This window comes from Tiliqua scincoides, chromosome 7 (genome assembly GCF_035046505.1).
Source record: "Tiliqua scincoides isolate rTilSci1 chromosome 7, rTilSci1.hap2, whole genome shotgun sequence".
In the NCBI taxonomy this organism is placed as follows: domain Eukaryota; kingdom Metazoa; phylum Chordata; class Lepidosauria; order Squamata; family Scincidae; genus Tiliqua; species Tiliqua scincoides.
The window spans coordinates 47,150,415-47,172,143 of NC_089827.1; the positions used below are offsets into that span (position 1 = coordinate 47,150,415).

The 21,729-nt window shown below is 44.0% G+C and overlaps 1 protein-coding gene across 1 annotated transcript in view; it reads right to left on the bottom strand.

Moving 5' to 3' along the window:
- Nucleotides 1-20,848: 20,848 nt before the first annotated feature.
- TMEM178B (transmembrane protein 178B) overlaps nt 20,849-21,729 on the bottom strand; it is a 307,161-nt gene continuing 306,280 nt past the window's right edge. Inside the window, exon 4 of the mRNA XM_066634398.1 lies at nt 20,849-21,099. Coding sequence (XP_066490495.1) covers nt 20,849-21,099 — 251 coding nt within the window. The remainder of the gene's footprint in view (nt 21,100-21,729) is intronic.

The following is a 21,729-nucleotide window of genomic DNA, read 5'->3' on the forward strand; positions in this document are numbered from 1 at the left end:
AGAGAGAGTGTTTTTCAGTACTAGCCAGCAACAAAGCCCAGATAATGTACTGAGCTCAATCTGGGCCCCTACACATCCCAGTACAGCATCTTTTCCAGTGGCAGTTCACTGGTGTCTCCTTTACATCCTTTATTTTCTTTTTTAGATTGAAGATCATCTAAAGCCTCAATCAAGGAAATATCTTCTTATCTATTTTGCTTTGTAAACTCCTTATAAACATTTTTGTTGAAAAGCAGTATATAAATATTTGTAGTATAGGTTGTGCCTCATTCCGGTCTGGAACTCCCAGTGGATTTAAAAAAAAATCAGTGAAAACCAAATCAGTGGAAAAACAACTTTAAAGACCCACTTCCAGATTTCTTGCTCCTCCACTACTGCCCCAGAACGCATTGGTATAGATGCTATGCCACATTCAGGCACTAGATGAGGTGAATAATAAAATCTAGTGGAATGAAATTATTATTATTATTATTATTATTATTATTATTATTATTATTATTATTATTATTATTATTATTGTTGTTGTTGTTGTTGTTGTGGTGGTGGTGGTTTGTGGTGGTGGTGATGGTGGTGAATCAAATCAGTGGATGCCAAATCAGTGGATAGTAGTAGTAGTAGTAGTAGTAGCAGCAGCAGCAGTAACAGCCAGTTCTTAAGTTCTTGGGTAGAGAGCACACAAAAATCCCAGTCTAAACTTCTGGTGGGCTGTGATGCCATTGATGAGGATGAGGATACATAGCTCATGGACTACATTTGACTTGGTGAATCAGAACTTATGGAAGTACGCCTTCATCACAACATTGCTTCTCAGTCTCATCTCAATAATAATGGCAACTCTTTGCATTTCATTGCATGAAATCACCAGATGTGCTGGACCTTTGGGACAGGATGAATCAGATGTTTGGGACAGATGTTTGGGAACATTTGGGACAGATCATCAGATGCTGATATATGTGCTGGACCTTTGGGACAGGATGAATGACAAAGAAATAAGCAGGCACAGGTCTTTAAAACACACAACATGATTTCCTTTTATTTAATTGTTTAATCATTTTACATTCCACAATGGACAGTTCAACTTTTTTTCATTTTCATCCACAAATCATTACCAGACAAGATGGTAAATTGAGGGAAATACAGAATTTTCTGCTGATTGAAAAAGAAAACTGGCAAGATGTTTCCCCATTCTTTTCTCCCAGCAAAGTCCTGCAATATTCAATGTCCTTCACAATTTCAAAATTGTACAAGAACTTACCAATGTCCTTGTACATTCCCAGGTGCCTCTATATCATAATAGGTAACAAAGAGGTCCTGGACTTCATTGGCACACCGAACCAGTAGCCTACAACAGAACAATTTTTCCCCTCTTGTTATCATTGACTTTGCTCACCTTTGTTATAATCACTTATGGGAAGGAATGGATGTGGTAAGATGGAGCCATATCTGTAAAAAGATCAAACATCACATTTATTCACATCATATCAGAATATCATCCAAATATGCAAGTTCATCTTATTGGATGTTTTAGCACCAAATATCCCCTTTGGCTGTTTGCATCTCACAACAGGCCAGAAACCAGAAATGACACATTGCATGGATACCACCGTCATTCATGTTTCCCAAGGCTGTGGCAGACTCTTCTTGGCTTGATAGGTTTCTAGTTTCTCCAGGTTTGCAGTCCGAAGCAATATATGATCAAAAGTCATATCCAGTCATCAGTGGAAGGGACTTTCAAACAGAGGTATTTCAGATAAACATCTAGAAGTCTCACACATCACGGGCATGGGTCTTTTGAGACACAGCAATTTGCCCATGAGGATTATAGGCATCACTGAACTACCTAGATGCCACTGTCCTGGATAGTGTTTCTATTGTGGGAGAAGTGCTGCTGATCAACACTCAAACCACTAACACATCATTGGTCAATTGCAAGCCAAATTGCATTTGGCTTGTGCAAGTAAAATACTACCCATGCAAGCTTTCACATGCTTCCTCAGAAGTATGTCCCACTGAGTTCTATGGGGTAAGTGTGTATAGGATTGTAGCTTAACCCATTTTTGCCCAGCCCACAGGTGTGCACATTTGGTCCCCATTGCATACATGCAACATTGGCCAGAAATGGCTTAAGAGAAACAACTGATACTCCCATGGGGATTGATCCTTGTCTGGAAAGGCCATAACAGCCGAATCCTAAGCAACTTTCCAGTGTTGATGCAGTGTTGACAATGGGGTGCATGTCACATTCTGTGGTGGTGGAGGAGGGCAGTCTCAGAGCCTCCTCAAGGTAAGAAAAGTTTGTGCCCTTACCTCAAGACTGCATTGTAGCTGCATGGGCATTGGAAAGTCGCTTAGGATTGGGTTGTTTGTCATATAGAAGCATTTGCAGAGACCCCCATAGCACCGTCTTGTTTCTCATGATGATGCTATGTGTTGACCAAGAAGTATACTGAGCACAAACAGGGAATTGAAGCCATTTCTGCCCAACGTTGCGTATAGGCAACAGAGATCAAATGTGTACACCTGTGGGTCAGGCAAAATGGGTTAAGTACAGCTATCCCAGCAGTGACCACTACAGCCATGTGTTGCTCAATCCTGCTGAGCATCACCTCAAAACCCTGGACCAAATGTTCCCTTCCAGAAATCAAACGGCAAGGAAGTGCGAAGGTGGCAAGTAGCAGGTAGCTGTGAAGTTTCAATGTGTTGCTTTTGATCCATCAGTCTTATTCACATGGATGAGGTGGCAAAAGCATTCCAAAACTGTGCCATTCTTTGTAGCAGTTGTGGGATCTCAGTAATGCAAGCTGCTCCAAATTAAAAAAAACAAAACAGAACAAATCTAAATCCTCCCAGTACACAGAAAGCTGGATGTGAGAGAGAAGAATCTGAACAGGCGTTTCTCTCGGAGATGCTAGTTTTGTATACTCCGAGATTGTTTTCTTTTCATGTGGATAAATTCAGTCACACAATCCCCCCTCTAAGCCAAAAGAGGTACAGCCTGGGAATATTTTCACCACATGGCCCATTTGTGTCAACTAGGTCAGTGACAAGTTTTGCTTCCAAGAACACCACTGACACTGCCAAGAAATTGATTATTTTGGGCTCCTCTCAAAGGTAGGCGTGTGCCTTCTGCTCACTTGTTTAGAAGCAGGAGGGATGTTTGGGAACAGGCCCATGGCTTGGAAATGTCTAGAGCAGCCTTCCACGACAACACACTGAGAGAACAGAGACTTTGTCTGGTGTTACAGAATGGAAAACACTGTGTGGGACAGTAGATCATCTCCAAAGCACAACAACAGAGTGTAGGCTACCTAAAAGACTCAGGGCCCAATCCTATCCAACATTCCAGCACCGGTGCTGCTGTAATGGAGCCCCAAGGTAAGGGAACAAATGTTCCCTTACAAGGAAGGAAGCCTCTGAGACTGTCCCTCCACCACAAGATGCACTACATGACCCATTGGCATGGCTGCACCAGCACTGGAAAACTGGCTAGGATTGGGGCCTTGCAAACAAATCTGTTTGTTCAGAGACCATGCAGAGAGGGTCTCTTCTGAGGTTTAGTTGGTGGTAACACAGAGGGGGGCGGGCATTCTTCAACGCTGAGATGTGCAGCTCCCTGCTCAGGAGATTTATTTGTCCCTTAATCTGCCTGTCTTTTGTTGAGGGCTAAACAGTTGGCCAACTGTAGCCGTAAGCTGCTTTGCAAAAAATGGCTATATGTTTTTGTTCTTGTTCATTTCAATTTTTTAAACCACTTTCAGTGCAATCCTATGCATGTTTATTCAAAAGGAACTCCTACTGAGTTCAATGGGGCTTACTCCCAGGAAAGTATGCATTGGATTGTAGCCTTTGCACTGGTTCAATTGAAAAGATGAGGCGTAAATTCATTGGGAAAAAAGTGAATCAGAATGACACAACCTGAGGCTCACCAAGCCAGTTGCAACCCACAAGCCGTGTATCATACCCTCCCAGGTTCTTGATAATCCCGTTTTCAGACACACAGCAAAAAAAAAGCAGTGTTCAGATTATGAGAAGTAAGGCAAGGGGGTCCTTGATGAAATCCACAAGCTCCACTATTGACTCCCTCCCCCCAGTTTAATCCAAATCACATCCCACTGTAGCCTTCTAAGAACAGTAGCTAAAGAAGTTGTCACAAAGCACAAAGGGTTTGAGTACCTTCTGTCCTCTTGTGAGTCAAGCACTAAAAAAGGTTTATGGAGACCTGCCAGGTGGCCGTTCCTGGCAACTGAGTTGGGTTTAGCCTGAAGGTTCATCAGTTGCGCAGGCCCAAATGTGAGAAAGAGGAGGAATTTCTTGCTGACCTAATGAGCAGAACAGGAGGAGACTGTAGAATTGTTTTCCTTTTCAAATGTTGTGGAGAAGGGCTTATAGTAGGATTCTGCAGTGCAATCGGTGATAGTTGGAACCTCTCATAGATGGATGCATCTCTGGGAGTTGATTTTTGCAGGCACCCTCTGTGATGGAGGGCTTCCTGATTGGTACTTGAGATATGCCTGTCCCACTGAATTCTGTTCTCCGCTTGATATATTATGCTAGCCCCTTACAGATGTTCATCCAGGTTGAATGATTGAAAGAAAAGAATGACATCATGGTGACAGGCTCATCTCCTGAATTATGTGGAGTTACTTGAGTGTCAGAAACTGGTCTGCATGCTTTTGTTCCATCCAAATGAACATAGCTGTATCTCTGTAACAAGTTGGCAACTGTACCGTTAAAAGAACACTGAAGCCACTTTATTGAGAGCTAAAAGTATAACCGCATAACTATTGAGTCAAGTTCTATCTGTTACTGTCAGCTGTCATTACAGTTCATCAAGATTCTATTTCGTTAAAGTGACAGTCCCATTTTTCCCCCCTTTATGCAATTATTCAGAAGTTATGTATATGCCAAGGAGGCCAAACCACGGCTCTTTGACATGTGATGGGCCACTCTCAGAAATATGTTGGCTGAGCTCCTTTTTGCATCACAATTAATATTAAAAGGAAAACAAAAGTTTTCAAGCTTTATAATTATTTACTGGGTATAAACTGAGAGTCCACTGGATTCTCTAAAATGTAAGTTTAACATTCGTGATGAATAAATATATTTAAGAATTTAAATGCTTCTAAAACATTATGGCTCTCAAACATCTGTCTTGTGACTCTCAAAAATCTGAAGTTTATCATATGTGGCTCTTATGTTAAGCAAGTTTGGCCATTCCTGGTATTTAGAGTAGCAAACCAAAAATACCAAACACTGAAGAACTTCTACAAATTATGAACTATCTGGAAGATACTTTAATGGTGCTTTTTGCCCTACAAGCTCTGCCATAGAACACTGGAAAGTCACTTCCTGGCCCTTCTGATCCAATTTGCTGTTTTCCAGTTTGCTGAAACTCAAATCATTACCTTCATCTGAAGAGTCAAATATTGACCCTACTGTAACGAGGCTGCCCTCAAGTATCGCTAGACAGACATTTATCTTTGTATCTTCAGGGACATGCAGTGTGGGAGTGGCCGGTGAGGCAGTGAAATCCTACCCCACTGAAATCCTTCAAAAAACATCGCCACTGGCACATGTGAGGTGCACAAGACACCCCATGCGCTCTGAACAGAGGCCAGAGCGCATGGGTTGTGAGTGCTTGTGCCCTCACAGCCGGGTGGCAGTGGCTGCACTTTTTGAAGGACTCTGATGCGGTGGTTCTGCCTCACCTGCTGTCCCTACACATGTCTCTGAACTACATACCCATCCCAAAAGGATTACATTGCTCCTCATGCGCTGCCGTGAAACCTGGACATGAGAGACTTTCATGTCTCATAGCAGTGCATGAGGTGCACAGTAAGGAAGGCAATGATCTGCTTTTTGCTCAAGCAGATAATTCAGGCTTGTGGTGGCAGGTTGGAGGGGAATGGCAGCAGACTCTGGGTGAATCGCACCCCAAACCGGCTGGCCCCTCAGACTCCTTGCCATCTGCCACTGATGCAAACCACATCAAGTGGCCTTTGTGGGTGGGCTGGAAATGAACTTTACACATCATTCATCTTACAACTTTCATGCCATTTTCCAGTAACCCATTTGCTTGGGATGCCAGAGAGTTCCTGTAAGATTTAGGGTGCAATCCTAACCCACTTTCTAGCACTGACTTAGCCACAATGCAGCCCCAAGTTAAGGTAACAAACGTACCCCTTACCTTGAGGAGGCCCCCTTGATTGCCTCCTCACTGCAGGATGCAGTGCATGCCACATTGGCACAGCGATGTCAATGCTGGGAAGTTGGTTAGGATTGTGCCCTTAAATTCATAAAACAAAGTAATTCCTAAGTGGAAGAACAAAATCTGTCATCACTGCCTGAGGTATGCACTATGTCTTCCAAAAATAGTGTTTTGTTTAAGGCAGGGGTACCCAATCTGCAGCACACCATGTGCCACCATTTATGTACATAATCATGGACTGCTACTTTAGTACTTTAACTGCTACTTGCTACTTTAGCTGCCTTTGGCAGCAGCCCTGTGGGTGTGGCTTGGCCAGGATGCCCTGTGCTATCAAGGGGGGTGGGTGGGACCCAGTGCCTTCAGCAGTGGCTGAACATGGGTGACTAGCGGCTGACCATTTTGTGCTAGTACCAGCTCAGTGGTGGCCTTCACTCTGAGCAGGTCCACGCTGTCAGGCGTGAAGATTTTGCCCAGGTCACCAATGAGGGGATTGACTCTGCTATGTATGCCATTTTGAAAACGTTTGCATGCCACTAGTGGCATGTGTGCTGCAGGTTGGCCACCCCTGGTTTAAGGATTACCTATTTGGGTTTCACCCTAGTACTGTACAATTCTGAAAGCTCAGATAGTGGGAGTACAAAACCTATTAAACTAGGTACAGTATCCGGAGTGTCCATAATGTAAATTTGTGCTAACATTTGATTAAAAAAATGCTGTATTAATAGTCCTGGGCTGCTTCATTTGAACCTTTCTTAAATTTTGTCATTGACACACCAGGGGGAGGGGTGGGGGGGCAAATATCCTGGGGAGCCATGCCTGCGGGGGCACCACCACCTTTCTTGCCCTTCCCCACTGCCTTCCTCACCCCTGCCTTCCACAGCTCCTTCTAAGGCCTTCGCAGGGCCTTTAAATCCCACTTCTGGTTTTGGGGGTGAAAACCGAAAGTGACGCTTGAGGCCTTCTGGAGGTTTGAGAAAGCTGCCAAAGCTTCTGGAGGTTTGAGAAAGGTCCCCTCCCATTCTTGAATGAGAGGGACCTCATTCTTCTTGGGGGGTGGGGCAAGGCATTCAAAGTCCTGGCATTCAAAGTCCTGGCAGCACAGGGACCAGGATCACCAGGGAATTTTGTAAATGACTGTACAGTATGATATAAACATAGAAATGTGCATTTTTAATAATTTCAGCTCGAGAGAGAATGGACCAAGGTTTGCATTTTCTTTTTTCAATTCCTAACTACCTGTAGAATTCCGTCTACATTTATTGCCAGAGCCATTTGCATCCACAATTGCTCTGAAATAAGAAATTATTTTTTTTTCAGTTCCTTAACATGAATCCAATGAAACCTCTCCCGTGAAGCCTTTTTTCAATTATCAAGTGCTCTAGATAATGTGTCACTGAAGACCAGAGCCTTTGATGGCCAATGGCGTAATTTATAGATCAAACGCTTGCAGTTGTAAACAAACAATCCCTTTGTAGTCAGGGAGGCATATCTGCTAGAGTCCTCCTGGCAGTGCAGACAGGTCTATGGATCGGTTGCAGCCACAAAATGCCTTCTATATATTATATTCAAACATGACATTTTTGCAAGCATAGATCAGTGCTAATACCCCCTTTTCTATTTGAGCATACGGACACTTGGCTGTAGCCATCTAGCCCAAGATTCATACAGAACTGGTCTCCAATTTGTTTTTCATATTTTGGGGCAGTGATGCTCCTGCCGTTAGTTTTGATGTGACTGATATTATTTGCATTGGTTGTTTCCAGAATCATAGAACTGTAACCAAGCCTTGTCTTTCACTGGTGAAAGGGAGCAGGTGCCATTTTAATTGATCACCCGTCTCTTCCCTCTCCAGCTTCTTACAGCTCTTGATAACATAGGCCAACACACATTTTGCTTCCTTAAACATTACACCAATTCCTGGGTATATTTGGGGTGCTGATTCCAAAAATGACATCCGTTTTGCCCTATCATGTCTAGTTTTGGAGACATGGCATAGCCTCATTAGTGAACGGTTCAAGCAACTTCCTCATGAGGAAGCCTACCCCATGACTTCCTCATGAGGAAGCTGCTTGAACCATTCACTAAAGAGGCTATACTATATCTCCAAAACTAGATGTGATAGGGCAAAACGGATGCCATTTTTGGAATCGGCACCCCAAATTCATATCAAACCACCATAAAATTTGGGAAAAACTTTTCTGACCCTCAGTTTTGTAGGCCTGTGTAATCTGCTCTTGAGGGTGTAGGACTCTCAGGAACACGATGGTATTTGGCAGCAGGGCTGGAGAGGAAAGAAGGAATCAGCATGAACACTCATGTGAATGTCCAAGCGCATGCATGTACACACATAATCGAAGACAGTGCATAGAAGATAGGATATGAATACAACTTATAACCCAGGGGTGTCAAACATAAGACCCAGGGACTGGATGCAGCCCGCAGAAGCTTTTTATTCGGCCCTCAGGCTCTCTGCTGCTGAGTAGTGCTGAGGTGTTACTGTTGAAAGTGCAGCCCACATGAAAATTGGGCTCTCCCATATCTTGAAATATGATCCAGATTTGCATATTTTCTCTTCTATCATTTGTAGTTAATGAGTTCCTAGTGAGAAAAAGTGTTTATTTTTGGTTATGACCTGTTTAATGACATCACTTCCTGCCTAATGACATCGCTTCCAGCCCTTAACAGGCATCATGAGTGCTATTTGGCCCTCATAATGAAACAGGTTTGACACCCCTGCCCTAACCTCTTAAAGATTCACACATTTCCTTTGATGCTTAAATATTCAGTTCTGTACATTGCACAATGATTGTAATAAGCATGCTGTTTTCTCTGCCAGATTTGGAAAAAGAAATTCCCATCAAATTAATCATTCTTTGATACATCTGTAACTTTTCCATGTCATTGCTTCAGTTATATCATCAATGACTTGCTCTTACTGGTTCCCACCAAAGTCACTACTGGGCTGCTTTTCATAATTTGGAGGTGTTCTTTAGTATTTCATATTTATTTTTGCTGGTTCATATATTACTTGCAAACTGCAACATACAAGAGGACAATGTGATAGTGTTAGTACCCATCACTCTGAAAGGACAGAATTTTGTTGAGCTGTGAAAGTTGCAAATATCATCACACCCTCCAGTCAAAAAATTCAGATTTGGACACAAGGAAGGTCAAATTCTCATATTTTGCCCTCTGAATCTATTGTGCAAATTTCAACCATGACACACTAGTATCGTCTTTTCAAGTCAAGAGTAAAGACCTATTATCGACTTCGGAAATAGTTTTGTATGAACGAAGGAGTGGTGAAACAGCTGAGGCATAAAATATATTGAAGGTTATACAACAGTCTGGGTCACCATTCCGCACAGTGGAAGGATCTCAATCCTAGTCTTCAGATTTCTATGGAAACTAGCCAGTTTGGGTGAAAACTGTCAATTTCTGTTTGATCTGAGAATTTTTGCAAAAACAATAGCAGTGACAGAATCCAGATGGTAGTACCTATGATGCAGTTTTATGGCACTGCTGGAACATTGTGGAAAATGACTACCAGCATAATTTGGCAAAAAATTAGTGACAACTAAGGTCCAAATAGAACTTGGTCACAACAAACTTAAACCAGGTTTGCACATTCAGCGGGATCACCTGATAAAACTTTTTTCTGGACTGTATCTCATTAGGTGACCCATATATTTGGTACGGGCAATATAAAATGATACATGGAAAGAATGAAAAGTAAGAAGTTCTTCTCCCTCGCTGACAACTTGAGAAACACAAGGTCATCCAATGAAACTGGTTGGAAGGGGATTCAGGATGGACAAAAGGAAGCCAGTACTTCTCACAGCACAGAATTAATCAACAGAATTTGCTGTCATAAAGTATATAGAAAAGGCCACTGGTTTACATAGTTTTAAAGGGGGGGGGGGGGTTAGTCAAATTCTTGGCTCCAGTCTGATATCCAATATCAATGGATACTAATTGTTATGGTAACTCTGGTTCAAAAGCAGTATGCACCTGAATAGCAATGGTTGGAGAGTAGCAGTGGGAGGGATTCATTCTCTTCATGCCTTGCCGGTGGGCTTCCCAAGAGGCATCTGCTTGGCCGCAGTGGGAAACAGGATGCTGAACTAGGTTGACTGTAGCCTTTTTTTCTTTGTGCAGCAGGGTTTCTGCTGCTTTGAGTGGCATCTCCTCCTGGAGACCATTCAAACCGCAATCTGCAGCCTGAAATGGCACAGCCCACTTGTCGCTTGACCACTCAATCCTGCTGAGCATATTAATGGAGCCTGGTGGCCCATTGATTCCAACACATTTATAGACGATGGTGTCATGGCAAGAGTGTGGTTGCCCTGCACCTTATGCCACTCCATTAATGGAGAATTTTTTTTTAAAAAACCACATGGTGGGGACGATGACAGGGAATCACTTTGGAAGAACAAAGGCAATTGGGGGACAGCATGAGTATGGTTCTTTCCAGGTGACTCCTTCGATGGGAGTTCAGCATTCCTGTTTAACTGGAATGGCATTGCAGGAGGGGAGGCAGTGCCCATGTCAACTTATTCCCGTAACATAAAATGTGGGTCTAAATCAGCATTTCTCAACCAGTGGCACTTCTACCACTGGTTGTACTTGAGGTGGTACAAGACTCCCACCACCCGACAGCAAGACCAGAAATGCAACATGACAAGCAGCAGTAAGAGGCTCAGCTTGGAGGGCATAGCTCCAGCATGTGCTTTTCTCACTCGGAAAAAAAGCCCTTCAGACTGCCCCAACCCTCTTGCTGGTGTTTGTCTCATTGCGTCTGGCCTTCCAATCCAGAAGTAACTGGTGATGACATCATCACCAGTTACTTCCGATGGTACTTTCCAATAGATCAGCCATGCCAAGTGGCATGGCAGGGGGCAAACATTGAGAAACGCTGGTCTAAATGGCTGTTAGCTGCTGTTTGTGCCTGGCAGCGATCAAAAGGAGCCAATGCAGTCTTCTGATAAAGGAGGGGGGAACCAAACCAGATTTAAAAAAACAAAGCAACCCAGAGAAAATTTGTTGCTCAGCCAGGCACCATCATAAGGTCAGTTGCTGAGGAGATGGATGGTGATAGAACCTTCTTGGCAAGGCTGCATTTTGGCCAAGGTCAATGCTGCAGATGAAGGATGACCCACGAGGAGGAGGAGGAGGAGGTGATGCTTGGGAGCGACTGCTAAGAAAGAACAGGGCTGTAAAACAATGTGTTGGAAAGAAGAATCGCTTTGCTTCTCCTCACTTTCTCCCCAGTAAACTTTTATGACATTGACTTTATTATGACACAGAGACCTTACAAGCCTTTCAGAGAACAGTTTTTTTGTTTTTTGTTTTTCCTTTGACAGCAATACATGCAAACAGTTTGCTTAAAACCAGGGACTTCTACAGGAATAGGAACGATGACGGAGGCTTCAAAGCTCTTGATCTCCTTCCCTCCCTCCCCTCCAGCCAAGATGGGGAGCCAGGGAGGCAGTTTCAGGGGTTGTCTCGAAAAATCCCTTAGAAAAACAGGTGCTGCATCTTTGAATTCCCTCGAATATCGAATCCCTTCCCTCCCCATCCCTCCAGCTCACAATTTTTAGTTTGTACATTTTTTTTTTTTACAGGCATCTGGATTAGAAAAAACAGTCACACGAGGAAGGTGCCAGTATGAAAATAGAGAGTATGGAACAGAAGCTATTTATATAAAACATTTTCATGAGACAGAGAGAAAGAGAGAGAGAGAGATAGACACAGAGAAAAGGGGGGGAATGGGGCATATATCGAGGAAAGAGGAATGGGACTGGAGAAGCTGTTGTGATCTACAGTAACTCTGGAGTTTCAGGGATCAGCTCCCCTGGGGTGATGTTCAGGGACCCAACACCTTCTTTTTGAGCTTCTCACAGGGGCAAGTTCAACACCACCCATGTTCACCACAAACTCATTGCCCCTCTGTCTGCGCTACATGAAGTGTGCAGGGATCCTAGGCTGAGACTGGCTAATGCAGTTCATAGAAATGAAAGAATGCTCCCTAGAAAGACATCCCTTCCGCTATATCATGCGCAGTGTGAGTGGGGTGCATCTCTTTGTGTGGAAAACACCTTGGCGCATGCTGTCTGGTACATTTTAGCAGCATGTGTGTATTCTCCTGCAGTTACACAACGGTAGTTGTGTGTATCTACACATCAGGACACAAGACTGTCACAGGCCCTGAACATGGAACTCAGCCTCGGCAACACCAGAGTTGCCATTAGAGGGACCACAAAGGAGATCAGCCAGAACTTCAAGAGCCACCCCCAAATCTAACAGATCAGAACCAGTCACGTGGCCAGGCTGAACCTGAAAGAGCTTCCAGATCAGGGTGGCTTCTTCACCAGAGCAAGAAATGACTCAGTTTGCTGCCCTCCTTGCCATAGGTTTCATTTCCCTTTTTTCCGTGCTTTGCTTCCCCTTGGCCCACTCAGCTTTTGCTACTTAGTCACAATGTTCCTTACACAGGTCTGACTTGCTGCACTTAGCTCTGTTGATTTGGCAGCAATGGGGGATCAGGCGTGATTCCTGTAAACCCCTCCATTACCATTCTTGTTAAGGGACCCAACATTCCTTTGCTGATGGAAGAGCATGAGCTTCTGAGGCCATTCCCTGACAATCATGACGGCTTTTGCTGCTCAACTTCACATAGGACTTTGTCCCTAGCACTGCTACTCTGGTTTATTCAAGGTAAGTTAATATCTAACTTCTTCATTGTGTGGTCCCTGTTCCCAGTTGCACAATTGTCTACACTTTGAGTCGAATAAACGCCCGATCTATGTAAGCATATTTATGTGGATAAATTTATTCTTGTGCATAGGGCTGCCAGGTTGCAACCCTCAGAGAGAACAAGACTGTGCCTTTCAATTTCCCCGTGCAGCAGGAGGCAAGGAAGCTGAGCCCTCTCCCAATCCAATCATTTCTGGTCTCGTGTCATTCATCGTCTACTCTGCCTGCTGTATAGATGGAAATTGGATTGGGAAAAAAATCAAAACCATGCCCAATGAAATGGGCATTCAGGGCAAATGGTGCTGCTAAAAACCACTGATGCACATATCATAATGCAGGCAATTTCCAAAGGATAAATCATCTGTCTATATCGCTTAGCACGGAGAAACTGTTATCTTCATTAAATACGCTCACTCAAAATTGCCTGCTCTGAAGTGCTGCAGGATTGCTCTAATCAACCAATGAAAAGCCAGACAGCTGATCTTCTAAGACAGCGATTTTCAACCTTCTACATTTCACGGCACAATGACAAGGCGCTGAAATTGTCTAGGCACACCATCAGTTTTTTGACAATTGTCAAGGCACACTGTGCTGCCGGTGGGAGGCTCACATCCCACAATGGCCCTGCTAATAAACAATCCTGCAGCACACCTGCAGACCATTCGCAGCACATCAATGAACCGTGGTATGATGGTTGAAAATTGCTGTTCTAAGAAAACCATTCGTTGGTTGCCATAAAAGGACAGGCAATCATTTACCAAACGGTCACTTACCACAGTGTGTGTCAAACCTCTTGGTAAGATGCCTGTCTGTATTGTCTTGTCAGGTGGTAAGGAAGCATGGACTACCTCACCTTCAGGTGCAGAAATTGTGATTCTACCAAATTCTCCTTACCATTTGGTAGGATGAGACAAACAAGAAGGCCACCAAAATAGTCACATTAGTTTCAACCACTTCTTGACAAAGTGGTGCACAATGCACCTGCCCTTTAAGACAATTAAAAAATACTTCTAGAATCTTTAGCTGCAACAAAATAAACGAATCAGCAAAACAGAAGCATCCGTCTCTTACATTCAGCTATTGTCTGACCCAAAACTCCAGATCAAACTTGCCCCCAAATGTCAAAATATTTTCTAAGCTGACTTTGTGAAAATGAAGCCCGTAGCTAATTGCCAGCTTTAAATTACTCCTTTTGGAGACAGTAAAGCAGGCTTGATGCTGAATTTCAGATTAAGCTCCCAGAATTAGGGCATGTTTGTACTACTGGCTTAAAGTGATCTCAAAGTCATTCGCTCTCCCTAAGAAAGACTGGAGACTGTCATTCTGGGAGAAGGGCTTGGAGCTCTAATATAATTCTCGCTCGACAAACCACAATTGGCAGGATATTTTGAGAGAAGCCCTAATAGATACCCTAATATAAAACTGATACAAATGGAAACTTTTAGTGTGCACGTCTCCAAATGACTTTGTAGTGCAAGCCAATTACACTCATTCGAAATATGCCAGCATTTCTTTAGAGTACATGGGTGAAGTCACAATTCCCTTCTGCCCTCCTGAATCAGATAAGTTAGTCATTTTGACTTCATAGTGGAATCCTGCTCCAATAGATCCCTGGGGGAGGAGGGGAAGAAATCAGACATTTATCACAAAACACACTTTGCAACTTACAATGCTCCATTAGACTTCTGCCAGGCATTCTGTGAATGAATTTCAGACTATTCTAGGCAATCATGAACCCATTGGCATTCTTCGTTAATCTACATATATACAGCTATGTACATATATACACATACATAAGTACATCCGTGAGTTTGGTTTGCCATTGTGGTACTCTAGTTATATGCCTGTTCATGCTGCCCTTCCCAGCGTGCAACACTAGGTGGAGGCCTAGTGCAACACATGGGCTGGGGGGGGGCAGCAGCAGATAGAAGAAAATGTGGCTTTGGAGCCCCTGCATTTGCTGCTCACACAAGCCAATGAATTAAAGAAGGGGGAGAGGCCAAACAGAAGTCCCAAAACTCATGGGCTCCAGGGTAGGTGCAGCCACCAGTTGGGAATGCAGAGCCAGCACTGACTGAGAGGCCAACCAGAGGAGCCAGGATGGAACGAAACACATCTCATTGGGCCTCACCAAGCCAGAGACATGGGGCTTTTTAGTCTTGTACTTATAGTGCCCAATTGACCCAGGTGAGCTCTGATCACTCTCACTCCTTAAAGTCTATGGATATTATGAACATTAAGTACAGTTAAACCAATGACAGGTCAGACGTTATATCCAGCCCACAAATAATAAGTGCCAAACATGCCCACGTACACACAAACAGACTACTATTCTGTGAGTTGGTTTAGGTGAAAAAAAAGTGATTCCCCAGATGGAAATCAAATAAGAATTTTGTCTGAGTCGCAGATTGTCAGGAACATTTTAGAAGGGTTTTGCAGATGCTGAAGTGTATAGTGTAATACAGCAGTTCTCAAACTGGTGGGTCATGACCCACTAGCCAGGGAAGCACTTATTCCTGCCCCTTTAAGGGGTGAGGAGGGGGGACTGCAGCAATGCAATCCCCAGGATCACACCGCTGTCGAGGACGGGAGGGGTTTGTTTTTTTTACTTACCTAGCCAGCTCTGGAGCCTTAGGAAGCCTGGGAAGCCTTGGGAGTCTGGGGAGCTCTTCACAGGGCTCCCCAAGTCTCTGTAAGTGTGAAAAAGGGAATAAAAAAACCAGGCACCTCTGGTTTTGCAACGAAAACCGAAAGTGCCCTTCCCCCCCTTTTTCACACTTAGAGAGCCCTGCAGCTCCCCCCCCATTTCCCAGGACTCCAGCACTGGCTGGAGGTAAGTAAAAAAACCCCTCTCATCTCCAGCAGCCGTGCAATCTTGGAGATCATGTTGCTGCAATTCCCCTGCCCCAGCATTCATTCTAAGTCATGGTCATTCTGAGGCCCACAGTGGCCACTGGCATTTTCACTCAGCCTCTGCAGGCTTCAGAAAGCCTCTGTAGGTGAGGGGAGTCCATCTCCCCTTGTCTCTGGAGTGCAAGGGGGATATGCAAGGGGTTATCTGCGGTTTCATTCAACTGTGGGGGATACCAGAATGGAACCCCCATGGATACCAGGGCATGCCTGTAGACTGCAAAATTAAATGTGATACCCTAAGTCAGTGTGGTGTAGTGGTTAGAGCACTGGAGTAGGACCAGGAGTAGCAGGTTCCAGTTCCCACTCAGCCATGGAGCTCTCTCAGTGACATTGGGCCAGCCACTCTGTCTCCACCTTACAGGGTTGTTGTAAGGTTAAAAGAAGGGGGGGGGTGGAGATCCAGGTGTGCTATGCCTAGGTCTTTGGAAGAAGGGTTGAATGAAAATGTAGAAAGACTTCTAGGTGTGTATCTGTATGTGTGCATGCCTGTGTGTTTCTGTGTAAATACACACACAGAGACACGTAAGTGGCACATGCCACATTTAGACTGCATAATAACTGAGAGTAAGTCACTGCAGCTGGAGAAATCCTCAAAACTCCCCTGGTTTTTATGATTGCGTACCAGAACAGAGAGAAGCAAATTTGTGAAAGATCAAATGATAAATCCACAAAGAAAGACATTAAAGTGATGGAAATTGCTCAGTTAAAAAGAGTAAAGGTTCAAATTAGGTGTCTGAGATTCTGATCGGTTCCCAGGAGCTATAAATAATGCAGCTCATCCAAACTGAAGACACTGGAAAACGCTTGTTATGGAGGACTCCAGCCTTTTTCCTGTACACCCCATAGATGAAAGTGCAGCTTTATACCATAAGCCAGATAAAACCAGCTCCTTGTTTCTCCACTGTGTAGTTGTCATTGCAGGATGAGACTTTCTGCCATGAACCAAATATAGCAGAGGCGTGTTAAAAGAGATGTATGAAAACTTACACTATTATGTTTTGTCTTAAAAGGCTTTCACCGGCTCTCAAAACCCTCTATCCTCAGTGGAGCTTAGCAGCTCGCATGCAGATGACCCTGCAAGCAAAGAATTTGAGTGTGTCTGCACCCAGGAACTGCAGAACACAGTGATCATAACTCAGGGCACGATCCAAAGTGCTCTGCCATGTGCCAGAAGGCTCTAGAGCTTGCAGAAGGGGGTCGCACAAGAAGCTTTTGTCCCTGCAGCTGGATAAAATCTTGTGGCAGGCTGAATGTGACCCCTGGACCATAGTTTGGAGATCCTGCTCTAGAATAAGCTGGAAAATGACCCCATATCACTAGAGAGAGGAAAAAAAAAACAGCTGCCTTAAAATCGGTGCTTTAAGCTCTGCAGAGGGTGTGGTGCTGGCAAAGCAGTGGCAACACATATATGGTGAAAAAACAAGACTTGATGCCCCACCGTCCCCATGTTTGACAGAACCATCAGCAGTAAAACTCCACTTCTCTGACCACTGGCATAAGTCTGGATACAGTCCTTCAACAACAAATCTATGTGCATTGAAAATGGTGGGACTTCCTTCTAAGCAAACATACATAGAATTGGTCCTCAGCATGTTTACTCAGAGATGAGTCCTTTTGATGTCCATGGAACTTTCCAGAAAGGCCAACCTACATATGAACTACTTCTCACTTCATGGCTGCTGGCATGAGAGCTTGAGCCATTGTGGGGGTCTAACTTTATGGATAAAATCATATTACCATGATGCCACCAGTGATGGAGTCAGCCCACCCATGCAAGTGTACACGATCAAATGTTGAGGAACTACGGGATGAGAAGTCAAGCGATGTTCAGGAGTGCGCCAACCAGCCCTTAAAACCGCCATCAATACACTGTTTACAGACACTGTAAAAGGATCTGCTACCATCTTACAGTGAATCTCAGACCTCACTCATACTTCCATCTCCCCCCTCCATCAAATCAAGAGGCAATCATATACAAAAGTTTTCCCTTGGGCAAATTGAACATGCAGCCTTCCTTGCCCATTTGCTCCCATCTTGCTTTACTCCTGAAGCTTTTTGTAGTACTGTGAACATTCTGCACATTTCTGGTTGCCTACCTGTACTATATATTCCTCTCTAGTGGAGGAAACCAGGTCTCCCCCCAATTTTCCTGGAGTGAAGAAAAACACTTGTACATCTGGAATCAATGAAATACTTTCTGTTACTGGGTCCTGCAGTACAGTCCTTATGCTATTTTTTTTAATTGGGTGTTTTGTCTTTAATTATTTTTATACTGTATGCTACCTTGCCCTGAACACTCTTTTGGACCTTAAAGTGGGGTCTAACTCAAAGCGATGGAACAAGAAGTACCAAATGTTCCCATTTTGTTTGAGCTGCAATCTTAACATACTCAGTTCAATAGTCAATTCACCACTATCCATTTCAACAAATCACTGAGGGACAAAAGCCTTCCTTTGCCCTTTGGACAAATGACAACAAACTTTTTCATTAGTACATCTCTTGACATCCTTTATTTTCTCTGCCTGAGAATGACCTGAATACTGATTAGAGGTCCTGGGCTGGGAGAAATGAAAACTCCTTGATGTGATTGGGGTTCTGGAATACAAACCCACACCTTTCAACATCCCAAATTGAAGGAATGAACTAATTTGCCACCTCAGAACCTCCCTTTATTATGTGATCCACTGGTAACCTTGATAGACAAGGTCTGGGTCGGCACAAACTGGCAAACTGATAATGGGGAAAATTTGTTTCATTCATTCATTTAGGGGGAGGAGGGATTTCCTATTGGTGAAAATAAAATGCTGGATCTCCTGTGTTTTGGGGAGTACATATGCATTCCCTTCACCAGCAGTCCAAAATAGTACAGTCCTACAAACTCTGTATCGTGTGATTTACCTAGAAGTACAGATAGGCCTAGAGAAAGCTAGAGAAAATGAACCTCAGGAAGATAGCATTAATTTCTTAGGCTGCAATCCTATCCACGCTTACCTGGGAGTAAGCCCCATTGAATATAATGGGACTTTCTTCTGAGTAGACATGCATAGGATTGGGCTGTGAATTGGTTCAAAATACTTATGTGGCATGCATTTTTGTTACTGATTTTTTTTTTTAAGAGATGGGGCTTCTCCAATACCTGCTGTAAATAAGGATGGTGGAAATGTGTTCTAATTTTTTCTCCTCTTTGCAAGTCCATCCAAGGATGTCACACTGATGTTCTTTTTTTTCCCCCCTCAAATGTCCATCATTCAGTGAAAGCCTCTGCGCATACCTAACTCACTGATACTTCTGTCTTCATTTTCCCCAATCTGCTATCCCACACATAGGAACTACTCTGATCACTGGTCATCTTTTTTTCTGGGTGACATGTTGCCTGTTCTCCTACACATCTGATCATCATGCAGAAAATTGGCTGTCCTCAGATCTTTGGCATGAATTATGAGAGGAGCTAGGCACAAAGTAGAGAAAGGAAGTGGGGAGGAAGGAAGAACACAAGGAGGAGAGAAGATGGGACGAAAAGTAGGAAGAAAGAAAGAGAGAAAGAGTGTCTGAGTTGTAGGGTCACTACCACATCATAAGAACTTTTGCACATGGATAATGAATATTCATCCTCCACCTCCAAACCTTCCTCTAGATACGTGGAGAACTTTATTTTCTCCACTTACAATGAGATGTCTGGTGAAATGGGGTCATTTCTGATGACAAAATATGAGACATCTTATCTTGGCATACATGGACATGACAAGAGGCACCGTATTTTGACTCTCATTACCAATGCTCACTCAGAACCCCCTCCCTCGCCTCTGCAATGGCTTTGTCCCAGTTGTCTCTAATTGACACAATGGCAACGACAGTAACAGCAACAAAATCCCCACCTAAGTTCCTCCTGCACAATCAACCCCAAAGATCACCAACCACAAAGGCGCTCTCCCTGCAGCCTGCCACCCCCCATGCCTTCTCTCCACCCACAAGGAATTTCTGGTTCTTCCATGGTAGGGGGAAACACACTTGGGACCAATCAGCCAGAGAGCCTTGCCAGCTGAGAACAGATGCCTTTCCTCAGAGATCCACAGTCTTCTTGATGCCTTAAGTTCTGAGTCACAAACACAGCGAGGGTGATTGGGTCGCAAGATCACACGGCAATGTTTTGAATTTGTTTTCTTTTTTTAAAAAGGGGAAAGGGGGTTATACACACATGTGTATCACAGCATTGTAGCCGAGGCTTTCTCTTGCATTGTGGCCAGCAGAGTTCAGCAGCCTCCTCGGACATTACACCTGCGTGTAAGGCAGCTAGAAATTGAAGACATCATCACTGGAGCTTCAGCCCGACGTGTCCTCATGTGCAGTTTTGTTCGGTAAGATTTTTGATATTTTGTTGTTGTTGTTGTTGACTAAGGTTTAGCAAGGAAAAGGAACCCTTTTTTCCCAATGTTCTGTTTCATTCCCTTTTGTTGGTATGTCAGAGAAAAAAAAGATAGGCAAGATTTGTTTTGCTTTTAAGAAAAAACACGAGGAGAGTGTGCAGGAAGGGGGATTCTGAAGATGGCCTCAAGGAGGTTACATTTTAGAGAGGTAACTCAAATGTTTGATTTTTTCCCCCCTCGCTCACTGTTGGTATATTACCAATTTGCAACAGACAAGTTCTTTCTTAAGCTTCCTGTACAGATTCAGTATCACATACACCAAGACATCCTTTTCCCCCTCCCGACCACATCCCCACCCAACTGGCAGTAGACAGATGCAACAAGATGTTCACTTGGGATGCTGAAGATTTTTTAAGAACTAATGGAAGAGCAATGTTGCAAAGAAAGGTATTCCCACCAAGAGCGACATAAAGTCCGTAGAGATGTAGGTGCCATATTGGACTCCACTCTACCTTGGCACTGGCATCCATTTGAGATCTATATATATATATATAATATATGTTTATGTATATATATATGTATATTGATAGATTTGTTTGTATCTGTTTTAGCACACTGTCCCATTCTCAGGTCTTGATTTGGGGCAGTTGGTCCTGGGGACAGGTTGGACAGAAGGGGCCAAGGTGCAGAAGAAGCCGGAGATCAGAGTGAGACCCAGGCCCCCCCATGCACAAAACATTGACCAGCCGTAGCCATGGCTGATGTCATCGGGAAGTCCGTACAAGTACCGGGGGTATCGCGAGAGCTCGAAGTTGATTCCAGCCACACATGTGCACAGTGAAATGATGCAGAAGGTTCCTGGAGAAGGAGAAGAAAAGACAAAGGGGGGGGGGAAAGGATGAAGACAGGTTAGAATGATAAGCAAACACTTTAACAACCTTATGAAAAGGAAAGATGGAGTAAGGCAGTTGGATAAGCCAACACAGGGATGTCTTGTGGGGGGCAAGTTCAGCACTAGCAACTTCAGAGTGTGTGGCAATATACAAAACTGCTTCATACTGGATCAGATTATTGATCACTCTCAGTACTGGTGCCAGGGGTTAGCCAGGTTGAGCTAACAGTGGGCCATGCTCATCAGAAGGTACCTCTTGTGAGTCAACCTCTGAACTCTCGGTGCTGACAGCAGGGGAAGCACCCAATGCACCATCAGGGCATGGGCAGCGGGCATCGTAGGAGCCTTTCCTCCAGGACCTCCAGCAGTGAAGCCCAGTGTAGCCCAGCAGTGTAGCCATCTAGCCCAGTTGTCTGCTCTGAGTGACTGTGGTGCTTGCCTAACACCTGCAATCTGATCCTTTTAACTGATCCTTGAGACACGTGTCTGCAAAGCAGCTGAACGACACTGATCTACTACTGAGTTACAACCCCTCCCCACGTCTGCAAAGCTCCTCCTTTGAGACCCATGTCACTTTAAGCAAGCGCACACAAACA